The sequence below is a fragment of the Oncorhynchus masou genome, chromosome 27, assembly GCF_036934945.1.
Source record: "Oncorhynchus masou masou isolate Uvic2021 chromosome 27, UVic_Omas_1.1, whole genome shotgun sequence".
NCBI classification, from domain to species: domain Eukaryota; kingdom Metazoa; phylum Chordata; class Actinopteri; order Salmoniformes; family Salmonidae; genus Oncorhynchus; species Oncorhynchus masou.
Window position 1 is genome coordinate 54395991 of NC_088238.1, and position 25000 is coordinate 54420990.

A 25000-nucleotide genomic window follows, 5' to 3' on the forward strand; every position below is an offset into this window, starting at 1 on the left:
TACGCTACTTTATACTCTACTCTACTCTATTCTATACTCTATACTTTTGTCTCTAAACTACTCTATACTCTACTCTATACTCTACTCTATACTCTACTCTATACTATACTCTATACTATACTCTATACTCTTGTCTCTAAACTCCTCTATATTCTACTCTATACTCTACTCTATACTATACTCTATACTCTTGTCTCTAAACTACTCTATACTCTATACTATACTCTAGACTCCACTCTGCTTTATATTCAACTCTACTCTATACTCTAACCTTTACTCAACCATATACACTAGTCTATACTCTACTCTATGCTATATTCTACTCTGCTCTATACTCTACTCTACTCTACACTACTCTACTCTACTCTACTCTACTCTACTCTACTCTACTCTATACTCTTCTCTCCTCTTAACTCTACTCCACTTTATACTCTGCTCTACTCTACTCTATCCTACTCTATTCTACTCTACTCTCCTCTTAACCTCTTGAAACTCCCCATCCCGGATCCGGGATTGTGACTAAGCCTCAGGCTCATTAGCATAACGCAACGTTAACGATTTCTGAAAATCGCAAATAAAATTAAAATAATGCGTTTGCTCTCAAGCTTAGCCTTTTCTTAACAACACTGTCATCTCAGATTTTCAAAATATGCTTTTGAACCATAGAAATTGACTAATTTGTGTAAGAGTATGCAAAGCTAGCATAGCATTTTGTGTAGCATGTAGCACGCAACATTTTCACAAAAGCCAGATAACCAAATAAATAAAATCATTTACCTTTGAAGAGCTTCTGATGTTTTCAATGAGGAGACTCCCAGCCACATACCAAATGCGCAGTGTTTCCTGAAAGCGTCTGTGTGTAGGAGAAATCGTTCCGTTTTCTACATTGCGCCTGGCTACCGAAACGAACCGAAAATGCAGTCACCTACAACGTGAAACTTTTTCCGGATTAACTACATAATATCGACGAAACATGGCAAACGTTGTTTGGAATCAATCCTCAAGGTGTTTTTTCACATATCTCTTCATTGACATGCAGTTCATGGAAGCTTGCTTCTCTCTCTGTGCCCCATGGAAAAATACTGGCAGGTGACTTTTGCGCACCAATTTCGGCGCAGGACACCGGGCGGACACGTGGTAAATGTGGTCTCTTATGGTCAATCTTCCAACGATCTGCCTACAAATACGTCACAATGCTGCAGACACCTTGGGGAAACGACAGAAAGGGCAGACTCATTCCTCTTGTTCACAGCCATATAAGGAGATCATGAAAGACAGAGCCTCAAAAATCCTTGTCATTTCCTGGATGCCAAGTCATCTTGGTTTTGCCTGAAGCTCACGTTAAAGGGCACGCACAGAGAAGATATTTGTATTTCTGGACACGTCAGAGTGTTTTCTTTCGAACAGTATCAATTATATGCATAGTCGAGCATCTTTTTGTGACAAAATATCTTGTTTAAAACGGGAACGTTTTTCTTCCAAAAATGAAATAGCGCCACCATAAGTGTAAGAGGTTAACTCTACTCCACTCTATACTCTACACTACTCTACTCTACTCTCCTCTTAACTCTTCTCCACTCTATACTCTACTCTACTCTACTCTACTCTACTCTACTCAACTCTACATTCCTCTCCTCTCCTCTACTCTCCATTACTCTCCTCTCCTCCAAGAAACCCATTATCATCACATACAGTAACTACATGAAAACGGGGCTGTAAAATAAAGCATTACTACCCTCATTAAGCAAGTACTGTAAAAGCCATATCACCCATAGCCTCAATCTCTCTGTGGACGTCTATAATAAAGTACATATTCTACCCCCTATAACATCCATGTCTCTGCCCCCGCAAGGAGGACCAGACACCCCTCCACATCGCGTCTCGTCTGGGGAAGACTGAAATAGTCCAGTTGCTACTGCAGCATATGGCCCACCCTGACGCCTCCACTACTAACGGATACACACCTCTCCACATCTCAGCCAGGGAGGGACAGGTGGACGTGGCTTCAGTACTGCTGGAGGCGGGCGCCTCACACTCGCTGGCTACTAAGGTGGGTAGAGATGATACACACACCTACACACTCACATATACCTACACATACACTCACACACACCTACACATACACTCACTCACACCTACATACTCACACATACACGTGTACACACACCTGTGCATATTGGTGTGGTTTTTATGGGGATTTTTTTATGGGATGGAATCCATCCCCTTCTTTCTGTGTGGATTATGTCATAAATATTTATTTATTCGCTGTATGGCCTCTTTCACAGGCACAGACTATGGGCCACTGTCAGTGTGACCTGGTTTAATCAATTCATGATTGATGATGTTTTGGAGAACCCCTGGCTTCTTCTCCTGAATGTAGCAAGTAGATGTCGACTTCTGTCACTGAAGGATATTCAACATCCATTGACACAACGATATATCAGTGATAATTTATTCATATGCTCTGGGCTCTGAGGTTTATGATGCAGTAAAATTCACCCATCTCTCTCCCTGCTCCCCCTTCTTCTCTTTCTCTCTCTCTCTCTCTTTCCCCATCTTCTTCTCTCTATATATCTACTCTCTCTCTCCTCCCTTCCCCCTCTTCTCCTTGTCTAATGGGGATAACAGGTGTGGCATTGTTAGCATCAACAACAGGACAGGGACAGCGGTTTGCCCGTTGAACAACATCTTCCTAGACGTGCTCCTCTCTACCTCTGTCCCTAATCGCCTGTGTTTGATTTGTTAGATAGGTGATGTTTTACACCCTGTGGATTCTAATTTTTCACAACACCACCATTAGTGCCTCTCATTCTCTTCTTATCTACACGTTGTTTCTACTCGGATGTGTATTACATCAGAAATGAACCAGCGTTACACAGATTTACACAGCGTTACTCTTCATGGGCTGGGTCGTAAACACGGGAGACATGACATGGAGGCAACACCGTCGTCCTATCACAACAGCCTAATGTGACAATGGCTAAAGAGCACCACCTGGTGGCTGCGTTGGTAATATGTTACTGATCAGGTTTTACTCTGTAAATTAGATTTTGGGGTATTACCTATGATTGCATAAGCAATGTGGGTGCACAGAGATTTGTTGTTATTGTGCATCTTGTTAAATTGCATTATGTTTGGTTCACATACATCATTAGTTGGCCGTGAATTTCTAATCCCTTTGGAAATGACGCTGTCTTGAAATAATTACTTTTGAATATACACTGAGTGTACAAAACATTAAGAACACCTGCTCTTTCCATGACATAGGCTGACCAGGTGAATCCAGGTGAAAGAGCTCCCTAAGATCCCTTGTTGATGTCACTTGTTAAATCCACTTCAATCAGTGTAGATGAAGGGGAGGAGACAGGTTAAAGAAGGATTTTAAAGCCTTGAGGCAATTGAGACATGGATTGTGTACGTGTGCCATTCAAAGGGCGAATGGTCAAGACAAAATATTTAAGTGCCTTTGAATGGGGTATGGTAGTAGGTTCCAGGCGCACCAGTTTGTGTCAAGAACTGCAGCGCTGCCAGGTTTTTTCACGCTCAACAGTTTCCCATGTGTATCAAGAATGGTCCAAAACCCAAAGGACATCCAGCCAACTTGACACAATTGTGGGAAGCATTGGAGTCAACATGTGTCAGCATCCCTGTGAAACGCTTTCAACACCTTGTAGAGGCCATGACCTGACGAATTGAGGCTGTTCTGAGGGCAAAATGGGGTGCAACTCAATATAAGGAAGTTGTTCCTAATGTTTTGTACACTCAGTGTATTCCATGAGCCTTATGCACATTGATGAAGATATAGATAGTGTTTGTTTCAGTCATTATTAAATGGTCATCTGTATGTTGTCTCCATACAGAAAGGATTCACTCCCCTGCATGTGGCATCCAAGTACGGAAGCCTGGATGTGGTCAAACTTCTCCTGAAAAAAACAGCTCCCCCTGATTCTGCTGGGAAGGTAAGCATTACCATAAAATTCAAACTCTTAATCATTGTATAGTTTTGTGTCAGAGGGAGAAACAACTACACAGTAGAAAAGTATATTTCTCACAAGGTGTGTTATATTTTTACCATATCAGACAATGCTCTGACCTATTTTAAGTGATGAGGAATTATCTGATGAGGAATGATCTGATGAGGAATGATCTGATGAGGAATGATCTGATGAGGAATGATCTGATGAGGAATGATCTGATAAGGAATGATCTGATAAGGAATGATCTGATAAGGAATGATCTGATAAGGAATGATCTGATAAGGAATGATCTGATGAGGAATTATCTGATAAGGAATGATCCGATGAGGAATTATCTGATGAGCAATTATCTGATGAGGAATTGTTTGATGGGGAATTATCTGATGAGGAATTGTTTGATGATGAATTATCGGATGAGGAATTATCTGATGAGGAATTGTTTGATGAGGAATTGTCTGATGAGGAATTGTCTGATGAGGAATTATCTGACGAGGAATTATCTGACGAGGAATTATCTGGCTTTATATTTCAAAAGTCTGTTGTTATTTCTGGTTGAGGCTATGTTGTCAGCGAGACTACCGGTAAGCATAGTTTGATTATATCAACTTTTAGTTTGATTAACTGCTGTTTCTTCCTCTACTTTTAGGAAAGACAGATAACAGATATAATTTGTTTCTTCTTATTCTTTTTGAATAAGGACCCGCCCAGCGATCCTCCTGCTGCTTGCTCTTTAATATAAGCCTCGTTTTCAGTAACAAGCTGTAATAGTGCCCCTATAACTAAGCTTATTTATCATGTGTTGTGTATGTTGACCAGTGTTCTTAATGGCTGCTTGCTCCGCTAACCAGCCTGGTTTTATCCAATCTGCACTCACCTCGTCATCCTTGCAGAACGGCCTCACACCTCTCCATGTCGCTGCACATTATGATAACCAGAAGGTGGCGCTCCTGCTTTTGGACAAAGGGGCCTCCCCCCACACCACGGCCAAGGTGAGACCTCCGTGAGGCCACTCTGGCAATCTCCCCAAACAGGTGGGAGGAGAGACGTCGGTCAGCCTAGGGGTGACCTGTGTGTGTGTGTGTGTGTGTGTGTGTGTGTGTGTGTGTGTGTGTGTGTGTGTGTGTGTGTGTGTGTGTGTGTGTGTGTGTGTGTGTGTGTGCGCGCGTTTGTGTGTGTGTGTGCGCGCGTTTGTGTGTGTGTGCGCGTTTCTGTGTGTGTGTGTGTGTGCGTTTCTGTGTGTGTGTGTGTGCGTTTCTGTGTGTGTGTATGTGTGTGTGCACTTCTGTGTGTTTAGTATATGGTGTGTGCGTGTGTGAGTGAGTATGTGAGTGAGTGAGTGTGTGAGTGAGTGTGTGAGTGAGTGAGTGAGTGAGTGAGTGAGTGAGTGTGTGTGTGAGTGTGTGAGTGTGTGAGTGTGTGAGTGTGTGAGTGAGTGAGTGAGTGAGTGAGTGAGTGAGTGAGTGAGTGAGTGAGTGAGTGAGTGAGTGAGTGAGTGAGTGAGTGAGTGACTACATCTCTAAAGGTATCTGTATGGCTGAATTTTTCTTTCTCTCTCACACACTTTCCCTCCAGAACGGCTACACCCCACTCCACATTGCGGCGAAGAAGAACCAGATGGACATTGCGGTGGTGCTGCTGCAGTACGGGGCAGACACCAACATCCTGACCAAGCAGGGGGTCACCCCTCTGCACCTGGCCTCACAGGAGGGGCACGCTGACATGGCCGCCCTGCTCATCGAGAAGGGGACTGAAGTCAACGTCTCCACCAAGGTAGGGCTACATCTTCCCATCCCTCTTGGTTTTAAACTGCTTATGTAACGCGGCCGTGGGTTTGAACCCACTCTTCAACGACTCACACATTAAAACCAACTGAAAAGTTAAAGTTGTACATAGGCCTTCGTACTCTGGTCACAGATTCTGACTGCCTCTCTTCTCTGAGACGTGATGTCTCACTGCTTCTAAAGGGTTCAAATGAACAGGGCCTCTGATGTCAGTCTTTCTCTCCACTCGCGTTCTCTCCTTTCAGATCTCCCAATTTAGGGTATTTTGTGAATATAGTTACGCTGTCAGTAGGGGCGAATCCTAACCGGGGGGGGGGGGGTTAGCTTTCACTCTAAAAGACTCGTCGATATCTTTGATATTTTCTCAGAAAAATGCGATTTACACACACATATCTCAGGTTAGCATCCAGCCCTGTAACAACGGAAAGTGTATTAACACCAGGAAATGTAATAATGTTTCTATTTTTAAACCTGGTACATGTAATAATGTTTCTATTTTTAAACCTGGTACATGTAATAACTTGATGGTAAATGTAAAAATGTTTATAATGTTTCCGATAAGTGTAATAAGTTATTTCATTAACTAGTGAATAACAACTTTTTTTTAATGAATAATGCGATAACTTCAACCAATCATGTTATAACACCACAAAATCAATGTTATAACATCACAAAATCAATGTTATTATGTGCTACTTCCCCCCTATTGGATGCACATACCAGCACCCACAGCCAATTACAACACAAACAAACTCATGCACATCATCCATGAATACTCATACATAGCCACACTCACAAGCACACATTGAAATGCACACACATGCACAGTCGTGTACACACACACACACACACACACACACACACACACACACACGCACACACGCACACACACACACTTGATTATTATTAATCAAGGTTATAATTACATGTTGATGAATAACATTAATCGTTTCAACAGTTCGTGTAAAAAGCCAAATGCTTAAAGTATTTTGTACGATTTCAAATCTGGATGGTAGGTCTGGATGGCACCAGGGCAATTGGAGTCAAATGAATATGTTGAGTAACCCTGCCTGAAACCTGAAGAATGGCATTAGCTCCACCAGCTGACACCTCAGCAGAGGCTATTAAAGTCTTGTGCAACACAGAACTAGTGCAGTCAGTAACAGCACTATCCAACCAGATAGTTTGATTATAAAACAACTTCTAATACTATTTTGTTTTGAAGATTACATGTGATTGATGTTTAATGTGGTATGAAGGTTATGATGAATGATAATGGAAAATTCAGGAAGGCGTTATGAATTATTTCATAAGGGGGGTTATCGATGCATATTAATATTCCCTATGTTGTTTCAAAAAGATTCCTACTGGTATATACCCACAAATACAGACCCAACCTTTTATTATAAACACACACATGCACACACACTCACAGGAACACATAGGCAGGTGACAAAATAACACACACATCTTCAGGCAACATTTTTATTTCAAAATAAAAGTATATTGTACAATGGAAACTTTTATTTTTGTTGTCATCTTACCAAAACCTATGACACACAAAACACAGACCAGGTTTGGAGCTGAACAGTGTTAGCCTTTCCTTTGTGGCAGTTAAGGGGCAAAGTGCCTTACTCATAGCGACCAAGGAAGTAGCACCTGAAAGCCAGTAGGGGATAGCACCTGAAAGCCAGTAGGGGATAGCACCTGAAAGCCAGTAGGGGATAGCACCTGAAAGCCAGTAGGGGATAGCACCTGAAAGCCAGTAGGGGATAGCACCTGAAAGCCAGTAGGGGTTAGCACCTGAAAGCCAGTAGGGGATAGCACCTGAAAGCCAGTAGGGGATAGCACCTGAAAGCCAGTAGGTGATAGCACCTGAAAGGCAGTAGGTGATAGCACCTGAAAGCCAGTAGGGGATAGCTCCTGAAAGGCAGTAGGTGATAGCACCTGAAAAGTGATGTAGGTGTAATTATACTTGTCTAAGACCTAAAAATGTGTGTAAGCTCCCTGCGTTTATGCCTATGTTTAATCTTAGCGGAGTAACAGTCTTGTGGCTTGCAGGATACCTAGGTTAGAAACCAGTCTGTCCAATTGGTGCCATGACATGGATAGGTGTCTGTGAGGAGGTGAAATGGGTGGTGGAGTGTAACGAAAGTAGTTCTGTTAACCATGCTTGAAGTTATATTTGAGGCTAAACATTGTTTGGAGTATGGAGCAAAACAATCTTATATTATGATGGGATAAGAGCAAGCTATGACCAAGCTAAGACCAAGGTAATACCAAGGTATGACCATGCTGTGACCAAGGTAAGACCAAGCTGTGACCAAGATAAGACCAGGCTATGACCATGGTAAAACCAATATAAAATATATTTTGATTTGTTTAACACTGTTTTGGTTACTACATGGTTCCATATTTTTTATTTCATAGTAGTTTTGTTATCTTCACTATTATTCTACAATGTAGAAAATAGTAAAAATAAAGAAAACCCAAACTGTTGAGTGGTACTGTATATCAACAAATAATGTAGGAATCCATACATTATAAACAGCAGAAAACAGAGTACATGTATTCATTGAGATGAAATAGTCATTTTACTTGTCCCTATGATGTTGCTTGATGGTCCCAAAGGAACGTTCTCTTGGGGACCTTTTTGTAGTTCCCAGTTTGTCCCAGGGGCTTCTCCGAAGATGTTTTTAGGACGTTCTTGGGACGTTGCGTCATGGTCACCTGGGGTCCGACACATAACGAAAAAGACATTACAGACAAAAGACGACAATTTACACACATTAACAATATTTACATGTAGTGTGTGTGTGTGTGTGTGTGTGTGTGTGTGTGTGTGTGTGTGTGTGTGTGTGTGTGTGTGTGTGTGTGTGTGCGCATCTATCAGTGACACATACATGTCAGTACATACACACAAAAAGTAGGTCACGGCATTGAGCCTTGAGGTGTTGCTTTATTTGTTTTTTGAAACCAGGTTTGCTGTTCTCTTGCTGTATATGAGATGGAAGGGAATTCCATGCAATCATGGCTCTGTGTAATGCTGTACGTTACCTTGAATTTGTTCTGGACCTGGGGACTGTGAAAAGACCCTTAGTGGCATGTCCGGTGGAGTAAGTGTCTGTGTCAGTGCCGTACAGTAGTTGACTATGCAAACAATTTGGAAATTCCAACACATTGTTTCTTATAAAAACAAGAAGCGATGCAGTCAGTCTTTCCTCAACTTAACCAAGAGAAACTGGCATGCATAGTATTGATATTAGCCCTCTGATTACAATGAAGAACAACATGTGCCACTCTTCTGGGCCAGCTGCAGCTTAACTAGGTCCTTCTTTGTAACACTTGACCATATGACTGGACAATAATCAAGGTAAGATAGAAGTAGAGCCTGCAGGACTTGTTTTGTGGAGTGTGGTGTCAAAAAAGCAGAGCATCTCTTTATCACAGACAGCACTCTCCCCATCTTTACAACCATTGAATCAATATCTTTTGACCATGACAGTTTACAATCTAAGGTAACATTAAGTAATTTAATCTCCTCCACTTGTTCAACAGCCGCTATATTCATTACCAAATTCAGCTGAGGTGTAGAACTTAGGGAATGATTTGTACCAAATACAATGCTTTTAGTTTTAGAAATGTTTAGGGCCAGTTTAATACAGGCCACAAATTCATAAACTGACTGCAACTCTTTGTTTAGGGTTGCAGTGATTTCACTAGCTTTGGTTGCTGACGCATATATGGTTGAATCATCAGCATACATGGACACTCGGGCTTTGTTTAATGCCAGTGGCATTGGTAAAAATAGAAAAGGGTAGAGGGCCAATAGAGCTGCCCTGAAGTACACCACACTTTACATGTTTAACATTTGAAAAGGTTCCATTAATGAAAACCCTTTGTTTTATAGTAGAGAGATAGCTCTCAATCCATGATATGGTTGAAAAGCCATATCACATACGTTTTTTCAACAACAGGTCATCATCACTAATATCAAAGGCTACACTGAAATCTAACAGTATAGCTCCCACAATCTTCTTATTATCAAGTTCTTTCAACCAGCCATCAGTCATTTGTGCCAGTGCAGTACATGTTGAGTGCCCTTCTCTATAAGCATGCTGAAAGTCTGTTGCTAATTTCTTCACAAAGAAATAGTATTATATTTGGTGAAACGAAATCATTAAATTCCTCATTAATTCAATATCGCCTTAACAGTTGGAACTGTCAGTTTCTTAACAGGTGCATGATTATTAATCCTTGTGCCTCCTTGCTTGACATTACGATGGCCATTATGACCAAACAGTTCTATTTTTGTTTCATCAGAGCAGAGGACATTTCTCCAAAAAGTACGACCTTTGTCCCCATGTGCAGTTGCAAACCGTAGTCTGGCTTTTTTATGGTGGTTTTGGAGCAGTGATTTCATCCTTGCTGAGCGGCCTTTCAGGTTATGTTGATATAGGACTCGTTTTACTGTGGTTATAGATACTTTTGTACCTGTTCCCTCCAGCGTCTTCACAAGTTCCTTTGCTGTTGTTCTGGGATTGATTTGCACTTTTCGCACCAAAGTACATTCATCTCTAGGAGACAGAACACGTCTTCTTCCTGAGCGGTATGACAGCTGCGTGGTTCCATGGTGTTTATACTTGCGTACTATTGTTTGTACAGATGAACGTGGTACCTTCAGGAATTTGGAAATTGCCCCCAAGGATGAACCAGACACGTGGAGGTCTACAATTTTTTTCTGAGGTCTTGGCTGATTTCTTTTGATATTCCCATGATGCCAAGCAAGGACGCACTGAGATTGAAAGTAGGCCTTGAAAAACATCCACAGGTACACCTCCAATTTAGAAGCTTCTAAAGACATGACATTTTTTTTTAATTTTCCAAGCTGTTTAAAGGCACAGTCAACTTACTGTATGTAAACTTCTGACCCATTGGAATTGTGATACAGTTTTAAAATATATATATATTTCACCTTTATTTAACCAGGTAGGCTAGTTGAGAACAAGTTCTCATTTACAACTGCTACCTGGCCAAGGTAAAGCATAGCAGTTCAACACATACAACAACACGAGTTACACATGGAATAAACAAACATCCAGTCAATAATACAGTAGAAAAAAGTACATATACAGTGTGTGCAAATGAGGTAAGGTAAGGGAGGTAAGGCAATAAAATAGGCCATGGTGGTGAGGTAATTACAATATAGCAATTAAACACTGGAGTGATAGATGTGCAGAAGATGAATGTGCAAGTAGAGATACTGGGGTGTAAAGGAGCAAAATAAATAAATACAGTATGGGGATGAGGTAGTTGGATGGGCTATTTACAGATGAGCTATGTACAGGTGCAATGATCTGTGAGCTGCTCTTACAGCTGGTGCTTACAGTGAATTAAATAATCTGTCGGTAAACAATTGTTGGAAAAATTACTTGTGTCATGCATAAAGTAGATGTCCTAAACGACTTGCCAAAACTACAGTTTGTTTTCAAAAAATGTGTGGAGTGGTTGAAAAACGAGTTTTAATGACTCCAACCTAAGTGTATGTAAACTTCTGACTTCAACTGGATGTTATATCCTTGTATTGCTAATACTGTGTCATCAAAGGAATTACCCAAGTGAGTCTCAGAGATGGCTAATATATGAAAATGATCTGATCTTAGCAAGTTATTTATTTCATGAACCTCATTTCTGAGGCAACATACGGTATATTAATATGGGCTTTTGTAGTCCTTTCCTTGGTAGCTTATCAGAAATAGACATAATATGTTGGTGTGTGTAAGTGTGTGTGTGCTGTGGGGTTGAAACTACGAACCCACAGGTTTGGCTCACTCATCCCTTCCAGGCTTTTGTGAGGGAGGGTGAACAATGAGCCTGTTATAACGGATGTCCCTACGCACCATGTCCCCATGCACTCTGGCAGCTTTCATGGCTGTGATAAGCTCTTTCATCTTCTGGCGCACAGCTTCAGGATAGTCCTCGGTTCGGTACATTGCTCTCAAGTTCTTGGCTTTTTCCAGATCAGCTACCGTGTCCTATAATCTCAGGAACTTGTCTACTTGTCACCTGTTCCGTTGGGGGTTTTCAGGTCCTGTGGGCGCGCTCCACCTCAATCTTCCTGTGGTCCATCTTCAGTTTCTCAGTGATAATTTCCCTCACTTTGTCCTCGGACTCCATCCAAGTCTCATGTGGAGATTCTGCAATTCCGTCCACAACAATGTGGTTCTGATTTCTCCGTCATTGTTATCATTAGGTCACATACAGAACTCTCTCAATGACTTACAGATTGCTGTCATCTTGCTGTTCTCCTGTTTAAACCCTTCAAGCTGACCCTGGGTGAACTGCAAACTGTTCTTCAGGTCCTGGACCTCTCTGGTCAAATCGCCCATTATTTTATTACTCCACCAATATTTGGACTCAACACTATTTTCAAGTTGTTGTAACAACTGCTTATAGAACTATTTTTGTTTGTTTAAAAGATCCTTCACCTGTGATAGAGAGACACCACTATCCTCAATGGTACTCCCACCAGCTTTGGTCTTTGTCATTGGTAGGAATATAGACTGTTACTCCTCACAGTTCCAGACAGGGCAGGTCACAAGGCAGAGGGAAACACCAACAAACAGCAAGGATTCAAACAGTCACACTCCCGAGTCAATCCGTGGTCCTAGCCACAAGGGCTTTGGCTCATCACACTCTAGCGACTCCTTGTGGCGGGCCGGGCGCCTAAAGGCTGACATCGGTTGTCAGGTGAAAGGTGTTTCCTCCGACACATTGGTGCGGCTGGCTTCCGGGTAAAGTGGGCGGGTGTTAAGAAGTGCGGATAGGGTGGTCATGACTCGATTTTCGCCTCCCGAGCCCGTTGGGAAATTGCAGCGATGAGACCAGATCGAAATTGGAGAGAAAACGGGGGTAAAATACATAAAATACATCAACAAAAAAGATAGGCTAGCGTCTGTGCCAACAATACTAAGCTACTTCTCCGGAGAAAAATAGACATGCAATTTTTCCTTGTAATAGAGTGAACGTCCTAAACCTTAATGTCATGTTATGCAGTATGTTGACAATTATTCAAAAATAAGTCAGTTAATGCATAGTTATTTTGCAAAATAAAACCATAACAAAGATATGTGTTTTAATGCATGCCACCGGAGAAATGATAAAGGACCTACATTCATACAGTTTCTTGACTGTGTCCAGCTTGCTAATAATCACTGAAATCGAAGCTAGACATTCAGGGAGCATTGCAAATTCCAAAAACAATGGCTAAAACGATGGATGGAGGCACATTTTATGCGAATGTAAAACGAAATCTGTGCGGCCCTCCGGACCTCGTTGAAGACCGAATGTGTGTGTGTGTTACATTTACCGGAAAACATTATTCCGTTTATTGTTCAATGTTTTATTACGTTTACCGGCAAGTTATTACAGTGGCAAGAAACAGTATGTGAACCCTTTGGAATTACCTGGATTTCTGCATGAATTGGTCATAACATTTGATCTGACCTTCATCTAAGTCACAACAATTAGACAAACACAGTCTGCAATAAACAGCAATAAACTCAACCAAACGTTTTTTGTAGTTGCAGATCAGACCTGCACAACGGTCAGTAGGAATTTTGGACCATTCATCTTTACAAAACTGTTTCAGTTCAGCAATATTCTTAGGATGTCTGGTGTGAACCGCTCTCGGGGTCATGCCACAGCATTTTAAATCGGGTTGAGGTCAGGACTCTGACTGGGCCACTCCAGTAGGCGTATTTTCTTCTTTTGAAGCCATTCTGTTGTTGATTTATTTCTGTTTTTTGGGTCATTGTCCTGTTGCATCACCCAACTTCTGTTGAGCTTCAGTTGGCGGCCAGATAGTCTTACATTCTTCTGCAAAATGTCTTGATAAACTTGGGACTTCATCTTTCCGTTGGGTGTTAAGAAGCGCGGATAGGGTGTCATGACTCAACTTTCGCCTCCCATTCTTCCGTCGATGAAAGCATGTTGTCCAGGCCCTGAGGCAGCAAAGCATCCCTAAACCATGGTGCTCCCACCACCATACTTTACAGTTGGGATGAGGTTTTGATGTTGGTGTGATGTGCCTTTTTCTTCTCCACACATTGTGTTGTTTGTTCCTTCCAAACAACTCAACTGTAGTTTCATCTTATTTTGCCAGTAGTGTTGTGGAACATGCAGGTGCTCTTTTGCAAACTTCAGATGTGCAGAAATGTGTTTTTTTTGGACAGCAGTGGCTTCTTCTGTGGTGTCCTCCCATGAACACCATTCTTGTTTAGTGTTTTACATATCGTAGACTCGTCAACAGAGATGTTAGCATGTTCCAGAGATTTCTGTAAGTCTTTAGCTGACACTCTAGGATTCTTCTTAACCTCATTAAGCATTCTGCAATGTGCTCTTGCAGTCGTCTTTGCAGGATGGCAACTCCTAGGGAGAGTAGCAACCGTGCTGAACTTTCTCCATTTATAGACAATTTATCTTACTGTGGACTGATGAACATCAAGGCTTTTAGAGTTACTTTTGTAACTCTTTCCAGCTTTATGCAAGTCAACTATTCTTAATCTTAGGTCTTCTGAGATTTATTTTGTTTGAGGCATGGTTCACATCAGGCAATGCTTCTTGTGAATAGCAAACTCAAATTTTGTGAGTGTTTTTTTATAGGGCAGGGCAGCTCCAACCAACATCTCCAATCTCGTCTCACTGATTGGACTCCAGGTTAGCTGACTCGTGACTCCAATTAGCTTTTGGAGAAGTCATCAGCCTAGGGGTTCACATACTTTTTTCAACCTACAGTGTGAATGTTTAAATGATGTATTCAATATAGTCAAGAAAAATACAATAATTTGTGTGTTATTAGTTTAAGCACACTGTTTGTCTATGTGAAGATCAGATCGAATTTCATGCAGAAATCCAGGTAATTCCAAAAGGTTCACATACCTTTTCTTGCCGCTGTACATAAAAAATCGGAATGTTATTACAAATAGAAAATATTATTACATTTACCAGTGTTCTTACATTTACCAGTCTTATTACATTTACCAGTGTTATTACAAATAGAACATATTATTACAGTTACCAGTGTTATTACAAATAGAAAATATTATTACATTTACCAGTGTTATTACAAATAGAAAATATTATTACATTTACCAGTGTTATTACAAATAGAAAATATTATTACATTTACCAGTGTTATTACATTTACCAGTGTTATTACATTTACCAGTGTTATTACATTTACCAGTCTTATTACATTTACCAGTCTTATTACATTTATGAGTGTTATTACATTTACCAGTGTTATTACAAATAGAAAATATTATTACATTTATCAGTGTTATTGCATTTACCAGTGTTATTACATTTACCAGTGTTATTACAAATAGAAAATATTATTACATTTACCAGTGTTATTACAAATAGAAAATATTATTACATTTACCAGTGTTATTACATTTACCAGTGTTATTACATTTACCAGTGTTATTACATTTACCAGTCTTATTACATTTATGAGTGTTATTACATTTACCAGTGTTATTACAAATAGAAAATATTATTACATTTATCAGTGTTATTACATTTACCAGTCTTATTACATTTACCAGTGTTATTACATTTACCAGTGTTATTACATTTACCAGTGTTATTACAAATAGAAAATATTATTACATTTACCAGTGTTATTACATTTACCAGTGTTATTACATTTACCAGTGTTATTACATTTACCAGTCTTATTACATTTACCAGTGTTATTACATTTACCAGTGTTATTACATTTACCAGTCTTATTACATTTATGAGTGTTATTACATTTACCAGTGTTATTACAAATAGAAAATATTATTACATTTATCAGTGTTATTACATTTACCAGTGTTATTACATTTACCAGTGTTATTACAAATATAAAATATTATTACATTTACCAGTGTTATTACAAATAGAAAATATTATTACATTTACCAGTCTTATTACATTTACCAGTGTTATTACATTTACCAGTCTTATTACATTTATCAGTGTTATTACGTTTAGCTTTGTTACAAGTACTCAGTTGTGATTGCAGAGCTCCTGCATTGGCTTACGAGAATATAGCAGGAATGAAGTTAAAAGAGGGATGGAGAGCTATTTCATGGCTATTTTAGGAACAGTAAGATTGCTGGTGCCCAGTGCTGTAGATGGATGAGTCACAGCGAGGGATGTGGGAGGTTAGTACACTGCCGTGACGACCATGGATCATACCATGGATCCTACTTAATTATCCCTGTCTGTAATCGAAAGCGAGACACACACCTGCTCGCATGCACACACCTACACACACTTATAGACGTGCACATACTAAACATGCATACGCTTATGAATACAGGACATGCACACAAACACGTGCTCACATACGCACACAAACACGCATGCACGCACACACACAAGCGTACACTTTATAGTCCCGCCCCGACACACATTGTCTTAGAAATGTATATCAGGCATGCAGGGCCGTCAGTCAACCTCCTCTATCCCCATTTATCACAGGGATTTGTTTCAAGCAGAAACCCCCGATTTATTCCTCCTTCAACCGTTTTCCAATCCGCTCATTCTTCATCCAGGTCTATCACTGAACCCCAGACAGACCTGAGTGGATGTAGATATATCACTGCTGTACCAGACTCAGTCTGCCGTGTCATAAATACTGTACCGATGACAAATGCAAACTATCTCACTGATAACACCTGGTGGGGTGTATCTGCACTCTGCATGAGTGAAACGGGTCATAAAACCCAAGTACCCAATCTCACATTTCCTCCCCTGTCAACGTGTCATTTCCTGTTTTGGTAGTAAAGGTCGCCTGTCACTCAAAACTCTCTCAATATTTAGGGGAACCATGTAATCTAATGTAACCACATACAGAATCTATGGACAATCTCCTGTCTATAGTTACACTATACAGTGTGCTAATTGATTGATGGATTTAGAGATGTGGTGAGTAACATATTGTAACATATTGTCCCTTCAGAGTGGCCTCACCTCCCTCCATCTTGCTGCCCAGGAGGACAAGGTGGTTGTCAGTGAGATACTGGCTACACATGGAGCCAACCTGGACCAGCAAACTAAGGTATGGACAGAACTTACATTCATTTAATTTGAGCATAGAATGACCATTCTACTGGAAAGATGATAAGGCACTATTATTTATCTTTGATAATGTTAGTAGATGTGTTTAGATACTGTGATTTATTTTTCTCCCCCAGTTGGGTTACACTCCACTGATTGTAGCGTGTCACTATGGAAACGCCAAGATGGTCAACTTCCTCTTACAGAACGGTGCTAGCGTCAACGCCAAAACCAAGGTAATAAACCATACACAAAACTGCCACAGCGCATTTATAATGGGGTTTGTTCCATATCGGAAAGCATAAGAAAGGTGTATATAGTGTGTGATAAAGCACTTAAACACTTTTTCTCTGTGTTATGAATGTCAATACATGCTTTTCTTTAACGGCGTGCTAGCCCAAGGGTTCACGTTTGAATCTCTTAAATGTCCAGGCCTTGCCAGACAGTCATTAAAGTCAGTACTCTATCTTCTCAGAATGGGTACACTCCCCTCCACCAAGCAGCACAGCAAGGAAACACACACATCATCAATCTACTGCTGCAGAATGGAGCTAAACCCAACAACATCACTGTGGTGAGTGGACTCGCTCCTGAACACACCACACACACACACACACACACACACACACACACACACACACTTATGTCTTTCTCCCATCCTTACAGAATGGTAACACAGCTCTGGCCATCGCCCGGCGACTGGGCTACATCTCTGTGGTGGACACACTCAAGGTGGTCACCGAGGAGATTATTACCTCGACAACCGTGAGTCATTCAACTATCTCAGTCCAACAGCCCTTCACATCTAGTCTGAAATCACAGTATTTACATATGGTGTTTATTTAGCCTGTGAGGGGCAAATCCTAACTTCCACTTGAGTTGAATTTCCACTTAATTTAGCATTAATGTCAATAGTAGACTAAGTGACAATTTGACTGAAGTTACATGTAGGATTCGTCCCTCAAATTGTAACGGGTTTGACTGTTTATGTTGTCTAGACGGTGACAGAGAAACACAAGATGAACGTTCCTGAGACCATGACTGAAGTCCTGGATGTCTCTGATGAGGAGGGTGAGTTTGACACTTGATCCAGTCACTAGCCTACTGTATATGACCAGCACCATATATAGAGACAGTTATTCTAAACTTCAGTCTATTTATGTGGTTGATTTAGTGGTTTGACCTACTAGCACCTCTGTAGGCCTGACTTCAAACCCTGTCCCAGTTTCCCTGTATACTCTTAGAAAAAATGTGCTATCTAGAACCTTAAATCGTTCTTCAGCTATTCCCATAGGATAACCCTTTGAAGAACCATTTTTGGTTCCAGGTAGAACCCTTTCCACAGCTTATACATGGAACCCAAAAGGGTTCTACCTGGAACCAAAAATGGTTCCCCTATGGCGACAGCCAAAGACGCCCTTTTTATAAGAGTAGACATCTCATTCAGCCTGCCCCAAGCCCTTCCCGTTTCTCCATAGCCCAATCCTAGTGTGTGTTGGTTGTGGTCAGCTAGTTTCTCACTGTACTGTACGCTGTACAGGCCTGCAGACTGTACCCACAGGGCTGAAACAGAATGAGGATGCTGTTCTGTCAGATGACTCCATGGATTTAGAAGGTACACCGTGTCAAGGTTGCGGTGGTGAATGCTATTGACGAGTGTGTGGCGGATTGTTGTGGTCGTGGTAATTCGCATGGTGTGAGATTCCTCTGCAATGGTTATGTATAACAAGCTGTCATGGATGAGTCTTAGAGTATATACTTGAACCTGCACCAACCTCAATCACTGTTGGTAAGGGGTTTTGATTCACACACAGTGCGGTGAAATCAAGATTGTGATATACACATTTAGGGCCACTTGTCTAAATGGGAAATACTGGATATTATTGCGAAAAGCATTAGTGTGGACAACAAACTACATTGACACTGATGATGTCTGTGACCCATTGAATGTTAATGCGACAGTGATTTTGTTTGAAACGCTCCTTGATAATCAGCTAGGGGAAGCAGTGGTTTTAAAAGCATTTTAATATTCAGATCCACCATGCTCTGAGCCCTTAATAAATGCTACCCCGTAGAGTGTGTCATTAAACGTCTAGCAAAAACACACGTGTTTTGCTCAAGTACCCCCACAGGCCTCACACGACTCGTATGAAGGTCCCTGGTACCAGTTGAAAAAAAAGTATGGAAGTATATATGGAGACTGTTTAATGCCAAAAAGATGGAGTTAAATGCAAAAAGCTTGACCGTAAACAACCCTGGAAGATAGTTTCACCCTAAGCTATTTCAAATCCCCACTCTGAAATGCTGTGAACTCATGAGATCTCATATCACATGCCATGGCTCGGAGAGCCTGAATTACAGTATGTAGGCTGGGGAGAAGTGTGAAGTGAAGCAAGAAAATTTCCCAGGACATAAACATATCTGATAAGCTTAAATTCTTCACTGTATCGAACTACACTGTCCAATTTACAGTAGCTATTACAGTGAAAGAATACCATGCTATTGTTTGAGGAGAGTGCACAGTTAGGCACATTTGGGCAGAATTGATACAACATTTTGAACAGAAATACAATGGTTCATTGGATCATTAGAACTTAAGGCTATTCCGGAGTTGCCTCTTCACTGTTGACGTTGAGACTGGTGTTTTGCGGGTACTATTTAATGAAGCTGCCAGTTGAGGACTTGTGAAGCGTCTGTTTCTCAAAATAGATACTCTAATGTACTTGTCCTCTTGCTCAGTTGTGCACCGGGACCTCCCACTCCTCTTTCTATTCTGGTTAGAGGCAGTTTGCGCTGTTCTGTGGAGGGAGTAGTACACTCTTCCAGGCTCTCTGTCATGGCTCTTACACTTCGAACACACCGACAGCGTCGTTGCGCAAAATAGTATGTAGCTTCGTCTGAATATGTATATAACTAAAGTTCAACATTCACCTTCTGCTACCATTTCTGTCAAGCCAACTACGCATATAGTCTGATGCAAACGTTTGATAAATCCAACATATGCACCACACCCAACGCACTACAACTGCCTCTGCAACGCAATGCTGCAAGGCAAACACAGCGTTTCATTGGAAATTGATGTAATTCTGGGGTACCAAAAAATGCCATGACGCTGTCAGTGTGTTTGAAGTGTTAGAGTTTGTGCGTTTACGGCCAAACAGTCACCTCATAACACCTCATTACAGATATGGACAATTTGTCTTTTCCGGCTCCTCCGGTTGTGCAGAGAATTCACTTTCTTTCTGGAAGGAAATATTAAATTATATACAGTGCCTTGCGAAAGTATTCGGCCCCCTTGAACTTTGCGACCTTTTGCCACATTTCAGGCTTCAAACATAAAGATATAAAACTGTATTTTTTTGTGAAGAATCAACAACAAGTGGGACACAATCATGAAGTGGAACGACATTTATTGGATATTTCAAACTTTTTTAACAAATCAAAAACTGAAAAATTGGGCGTGCAAAATTATTCAGCCCCCTTAAGTTAATACTTTGTAGCGCCACCTTTTGCTGCGATTACAGCTGTAAGTCGCTTGGGGTATGTCTCTATCAGTTTTGCACATCGAGAGACTGAAATTTCTTCCCATTCCTCCTTGCAAAACAGCTTGAGCTCAGTGAGGTTGGATGGAGAGCATTTGTGAACAGCAGTTTTCAGTTCTTTCCACAGATTCTCGATTGGATTCAGGTCTGGACTTTGACTTGGCCATTCTAACACCTGGATATGTTTATTTTTGAACCATTCCATTGTAGATTTTGCTTTATGTTTTGGATCATTGTCTTGTTGGAAGACAAATCTCCGTCCCAGTCTCAGGTCTTTTGCAGACTCCATCAGGTTTTCTTCCAGAATGGTCCTGTATTTGGCTCCATCCATCTTCCCATCAATTTTAACCATCTTCCCTGTCCCTGCTGAAGAAAAGCAGGCCCAAACCATGATGCTGCCACCACCATGTATGACAGTGGGTATGGTGTGTTCAGGGTGATGAGCTGTGTTGCTTTTACGCCAAACATAACGTTTTGCATTGTTGCCAAAAAGTTAAATTTTGGTTTCATCTGACCAGAGCACCTTCTTCCACATGTTTGGTGTGTCTCCCAGGTGGCTTGTGGCAAACTTTAAACAACACTTTTTATGGATATCTTTAAGAAATGGCTTTCTTCTTGCCACTCTTCCATAAAGGCCAGATTTGTGCAATATACGACTGATTGTTGTCCTATGGACAGAGTCTCCCACCTCATCTGTAGATCTCTGCAGTTCATCCAACGTGATCATGGGCCTCTTGGCTGCATCTCTGATCAGTCTTCTCCTTGTATGAGCTGAAAGTTTAGAGGGACGGCCAGGTCTTGGTAGATTTGCAGTGGTCTGATACTCCTTCCATTTCAATATTATCGCTTGCACAGTGCTCCTTGGGATGTTTAAAGCTTGGGAAATCTTTTTGTATCCAAATCCGGCTTTAAACTTCTTCACAACAGTATCTCGGACCTGCCTGGTGTGTTCCTTGTTCTTCATGATGCTCTCTGCGCTTTTAACGGACCTCTGAGACTATCACAGTGCAGGTGCATTTATACGGAGACTTGATTACACACAGGTGGATTGTATTTATCATCATTAGTCATTTAGGTCAACATTGGATCATTCAGAGATCCTCACTGAACTTCTGGAGAGAGTTTGCTGCACTGAAAGTAAAGGGGCTGAATAATTTTGCACGCCCAATTTTTCAGTTTTTGATTTGTTAAAAAAGTTTGAAATATCCAATAAATGTTGTTCCACTTCATGATTATGTCCCACTTGTTGTTGATTCTTCACAAAAAAATACAGTTTTATATCTTTATGTTTGAAGCCTGAAATGTGGCAAAAGGTCGCAAAGTTCAAGGGGGCCGAATACTTTCGCAAGGCACTGTAGGTGGAGTGGTTGGCGGTCACATTTGTGGAAAAAAGTCACACCTCATTAATCTAGTTGTGTTTTGGAAGCTGTCAGACGAGGATTGGGTTTGGTTTGGCGGTTCCAGCTGACATTTCTTGATATTGGGTGTGTTGTTAATGAACGTTGCTTTGTGGGTCTATATTTGCACATTTGTCTGATAGTTAGACTAAGTTTATTACTTACTCTTACAGTTGTTGTGCTAATTCTAGTGATGGCACCTAGTATTGAGTTTGAGTCACACTGTAGATGAATGAGTTCATATTGTACCTCCTTTCCTTTTGTTAAGTTTATTTTGAACTCTCTCTGCCTACAGGCAGCAGTTATGCTATTGACACAGGGACATCTCTCTCTGCCTACAGGCAGCGGTTATGCTATTGACACAGGGACATCTCTGTCTGCCTACAGGCAGCGGTTATGCTATTGACACAGGGACATCTCTCTCTGCCTACAGACAGTGGTCATGCTATTGACACAGGGACTTCTCTCTGCGTACAGACAGTGGTCATGCTATTGACACAGGGACATCTCTCTCTGCCTACAGGCAGCGGTTATACTATTGGCACAGGGACACACAGGCAGCGGTTATGGTATTGACACAGGAACGTCTCTCTTTGCCTCTCTGCCTCACTTGTTCTGTCAGCCTGTCCTACAGTACGCTACCAGCTGTACGCTAAGGGCTGTATACCTTTTTCACACTATGCTGCTGTAACGGATGTGAAACGGCTAGCTTAGTTAGCGGTGTGCGCTCAATAGCGTTTCAATCGGTGACGTCACTTGCTCTGAGACCTTGAAGTAGTTGTTCCCCTCTCTCTGCCTACAGGCAGCAGTTATGCTATTGAGCGATGGGTAACGATGCTTCGAGGGTGACTGTTGTTGATGTGTGCAGAAGGTCCCTGGTTCGTGCCCGGATATGGGCGAGGGGACGGTTTAAAATTATACTGTTACATTGATGCTGTTGACCCGGATCACTGGTTGCTGCGGAAAAGGAGGAAGGTCAAAAGGGTGGGATGTGAAACGGCTAGCTTAGTTAGCGGTGTGCGCTCAATAGCGTTTCAATCGGTGACGTCACTTGCTCTGAGACCTTGAAGTAGTTGTTCCCCTTGCTCTGCAAGGGCCGCGGCTTTTGTGGAGCGATGGGTAACGATGCTTCGAGGGTGACTGTTGTTGACGTGTGCAGAAGGTCCCTGGTTTGCGCCCGGGTATGGGCGAGGGGATGGTTTAAAATTATACTGTTACACTGCCAACCTGAACGGTACTGTACTGGCTCAGGCAATTTCCGTTCACACTGTCCTTTCCAGTTAATTTCCTCTAATTTTGTGGGGGTTTTAGATGGCCAGCCCAGTACAGCTTGGCTCAGTTTGGTTCAGCTCTGTATTGTGAAAAGGGTATTATTGATTCTGCCCCCAGCTGTTCAGTAGTGGTAACAGCAGAAGTAGAGCTTTGTAACGTGGACACAAGACAGTTACGACCTCTGTGTCTCCAAGCTCATCTGTAGTGTTTACAAGCGCTTTTATGTGATGATGAAGAGGGAGGATGATCATGTATGAATGTGTGTGTCTGTACGTGTGTAACTCAACCTCATGTCAGTTTGATTGTGCACATTCACATCCCAGGTAAGTGCTCGCCCCTGCGTAGTTTCTCCTGCTGAGCGCACACCAAATCACAATGTCCCCTTCCCCAGAATGAGCCCATCATCTTCCATTGTCCTCACACATCTGCTCTCTCTCTCTCTCTCTCTCTCTCTCTCTCTCTCTCTCTCTCTCTCTCTCTCTCTCTCTCTCTCTCTCTCAGGTGATGACACTATGACAGGGGACGGAGGGGAGTATCTGAGGGCAGAGGATCTGAGGGAGCTGGGGGATGACTCCCTGCCTGGACAGTACCTGGATGGGATGAACTACCTGCGCTTTAGCCTGGAGGGGGGACGCTCTGACAGGTAGTCTATACACATACCTATGGTAGAGGAGAAGGGTGTATGAATGCTCTAATATTTCTGATGCTCTTTCACTCATTTCTTCTCCTTCCTACCATGCTTACGTAGTCGAATTCAAAGGTATGTGCTTTTGTCTCTTTATGCTATGGTTTCTCTATGGCAGGTTTAACTAATAGATGGCCCTCTTATTGGCCCCCTTCCTTTTCTGAACAAAAATTAACAAAACAATAGATGGACTTTAAAGACTGTAAAACCACCAGTAAATCAGCCGTCATTATAGCCTTCCATTCTTTCCTTTTAGATTACTACTTGTGCCATGCCTGATGGTTAAATTATTGCCATATTGGGTGGTGAACAGTGTTTTAGCTGTGTGTGATTTTTCCATGGCTACCAACCTCACATTCTCCTCCTCTCCTCAGTTCGGACAGGTCCTACACTCCCAGTCACCACGGTTACTACTCTCCCAAACAGGACAGCCTGATGGACGAGATGTTAACCGGCCAAAACGTAAGTAAAGTGTTCAACATTTTACGTATTCTGCACCAAAACATGCTGTACTGTGAATTCTACAGTATGCTTTGCATTGCTCAATGCATTTGTTCAGAACAGAATATACACTGAGTGTACAAAACATTAGGGACAGTTCCTAATATTGAGTTGCCCCCCCCCCCCCCCTTGCCCTCAGAACAGCCTCAATTTGTTGGGACATGGACTCTACAAGGTGTCGAAAGTGTTCCACAGGGATGCTGGTCCATGTTGACTCCAATGCTTCCCGCTGTTGTGTCAAGTTGGCTGGATGTCCTTTGGATGGTGGACCATTCTTGATACACACGGGAAACTGTTGAGCTTGAAAAACCCAGCAGTGTTGCAGTTCGACACAAACCGGTGCGCCTGGTACCATACCCCGTTCAAAGGCATTTAAATCTGTTGTCTTGCCCATTCACCCTCTGAATGGCACACGCACACAATCTGTGTCTCAATTGTCTCAAGGCATAAAAAGTGGATTTAACAAGTGACATCAATAAGGGATTATAGCTTTCACCTGAATTCACCTGATCAGTCTATGTCATGGAAACAGCAGGTGTTCATAATGTTTTGTACAATCAGTATAGATTACTTCAATAAAATGGGTTGTAATATTTGTAAAAGCTGCAGTATTGGAATATTGAAAGGCTGCCTTTAAAATGCAATTTATCTAATAGTAGAAAGTCACAAAAGGTGTGAGTTTGAGTAAAGATGGTCACCAAAGTGTCTGACCTAACACTGCAGTGTCTGA

At 41.6% G+C, this 25000-nt stretch overlaps 1 protein-coding gene across 1 annotated transcript in view; it reads left to right on the plus strand.

Annotated features, from left to right (window-relative positions):
• The window catches only part of LOC135516424 (ankyrin-2-like), a 152212-nt gene that overhangs the window by 79537 nt on the left and 47675 nt on the right, over nt 1-25000 (plus strand). Inside the window, exons 16-26 of the mRNA XM_064940725.1 lie at nt 1853-2050; nt 3861-3959; nt 4868-4966; nt 5550-5747; nt 16776-16874; nt 17011-17109; nt 17349-17447; nt 17540-17638; nt 17872-17944; nt 23586-23727; nt 24144-24231. Of these exons, the coding sequence (XP_064796797.1) occupies nt 1853-2050; nt 3861-3959; nt 4868-4966; nt 5550-5747; nt 16776-16874; nt 17011-17109; nt 17349-17447; nt 17540-17638; nt 17872-17944; nt 23586-23727; nt 24144-24231 (1293 nt within the window). The remainder of the gene's footprint in view (nt 1-1852; nt 2051-3860; nt 3960-4867; nt 4967-5549; nt 5748-16775; nt 16875-17010; nt 17110-17348; nt 17448-17539; nt 17639-17871; nt 17945-23585; nt 23728-24143; nt 24232-25000) is intronic.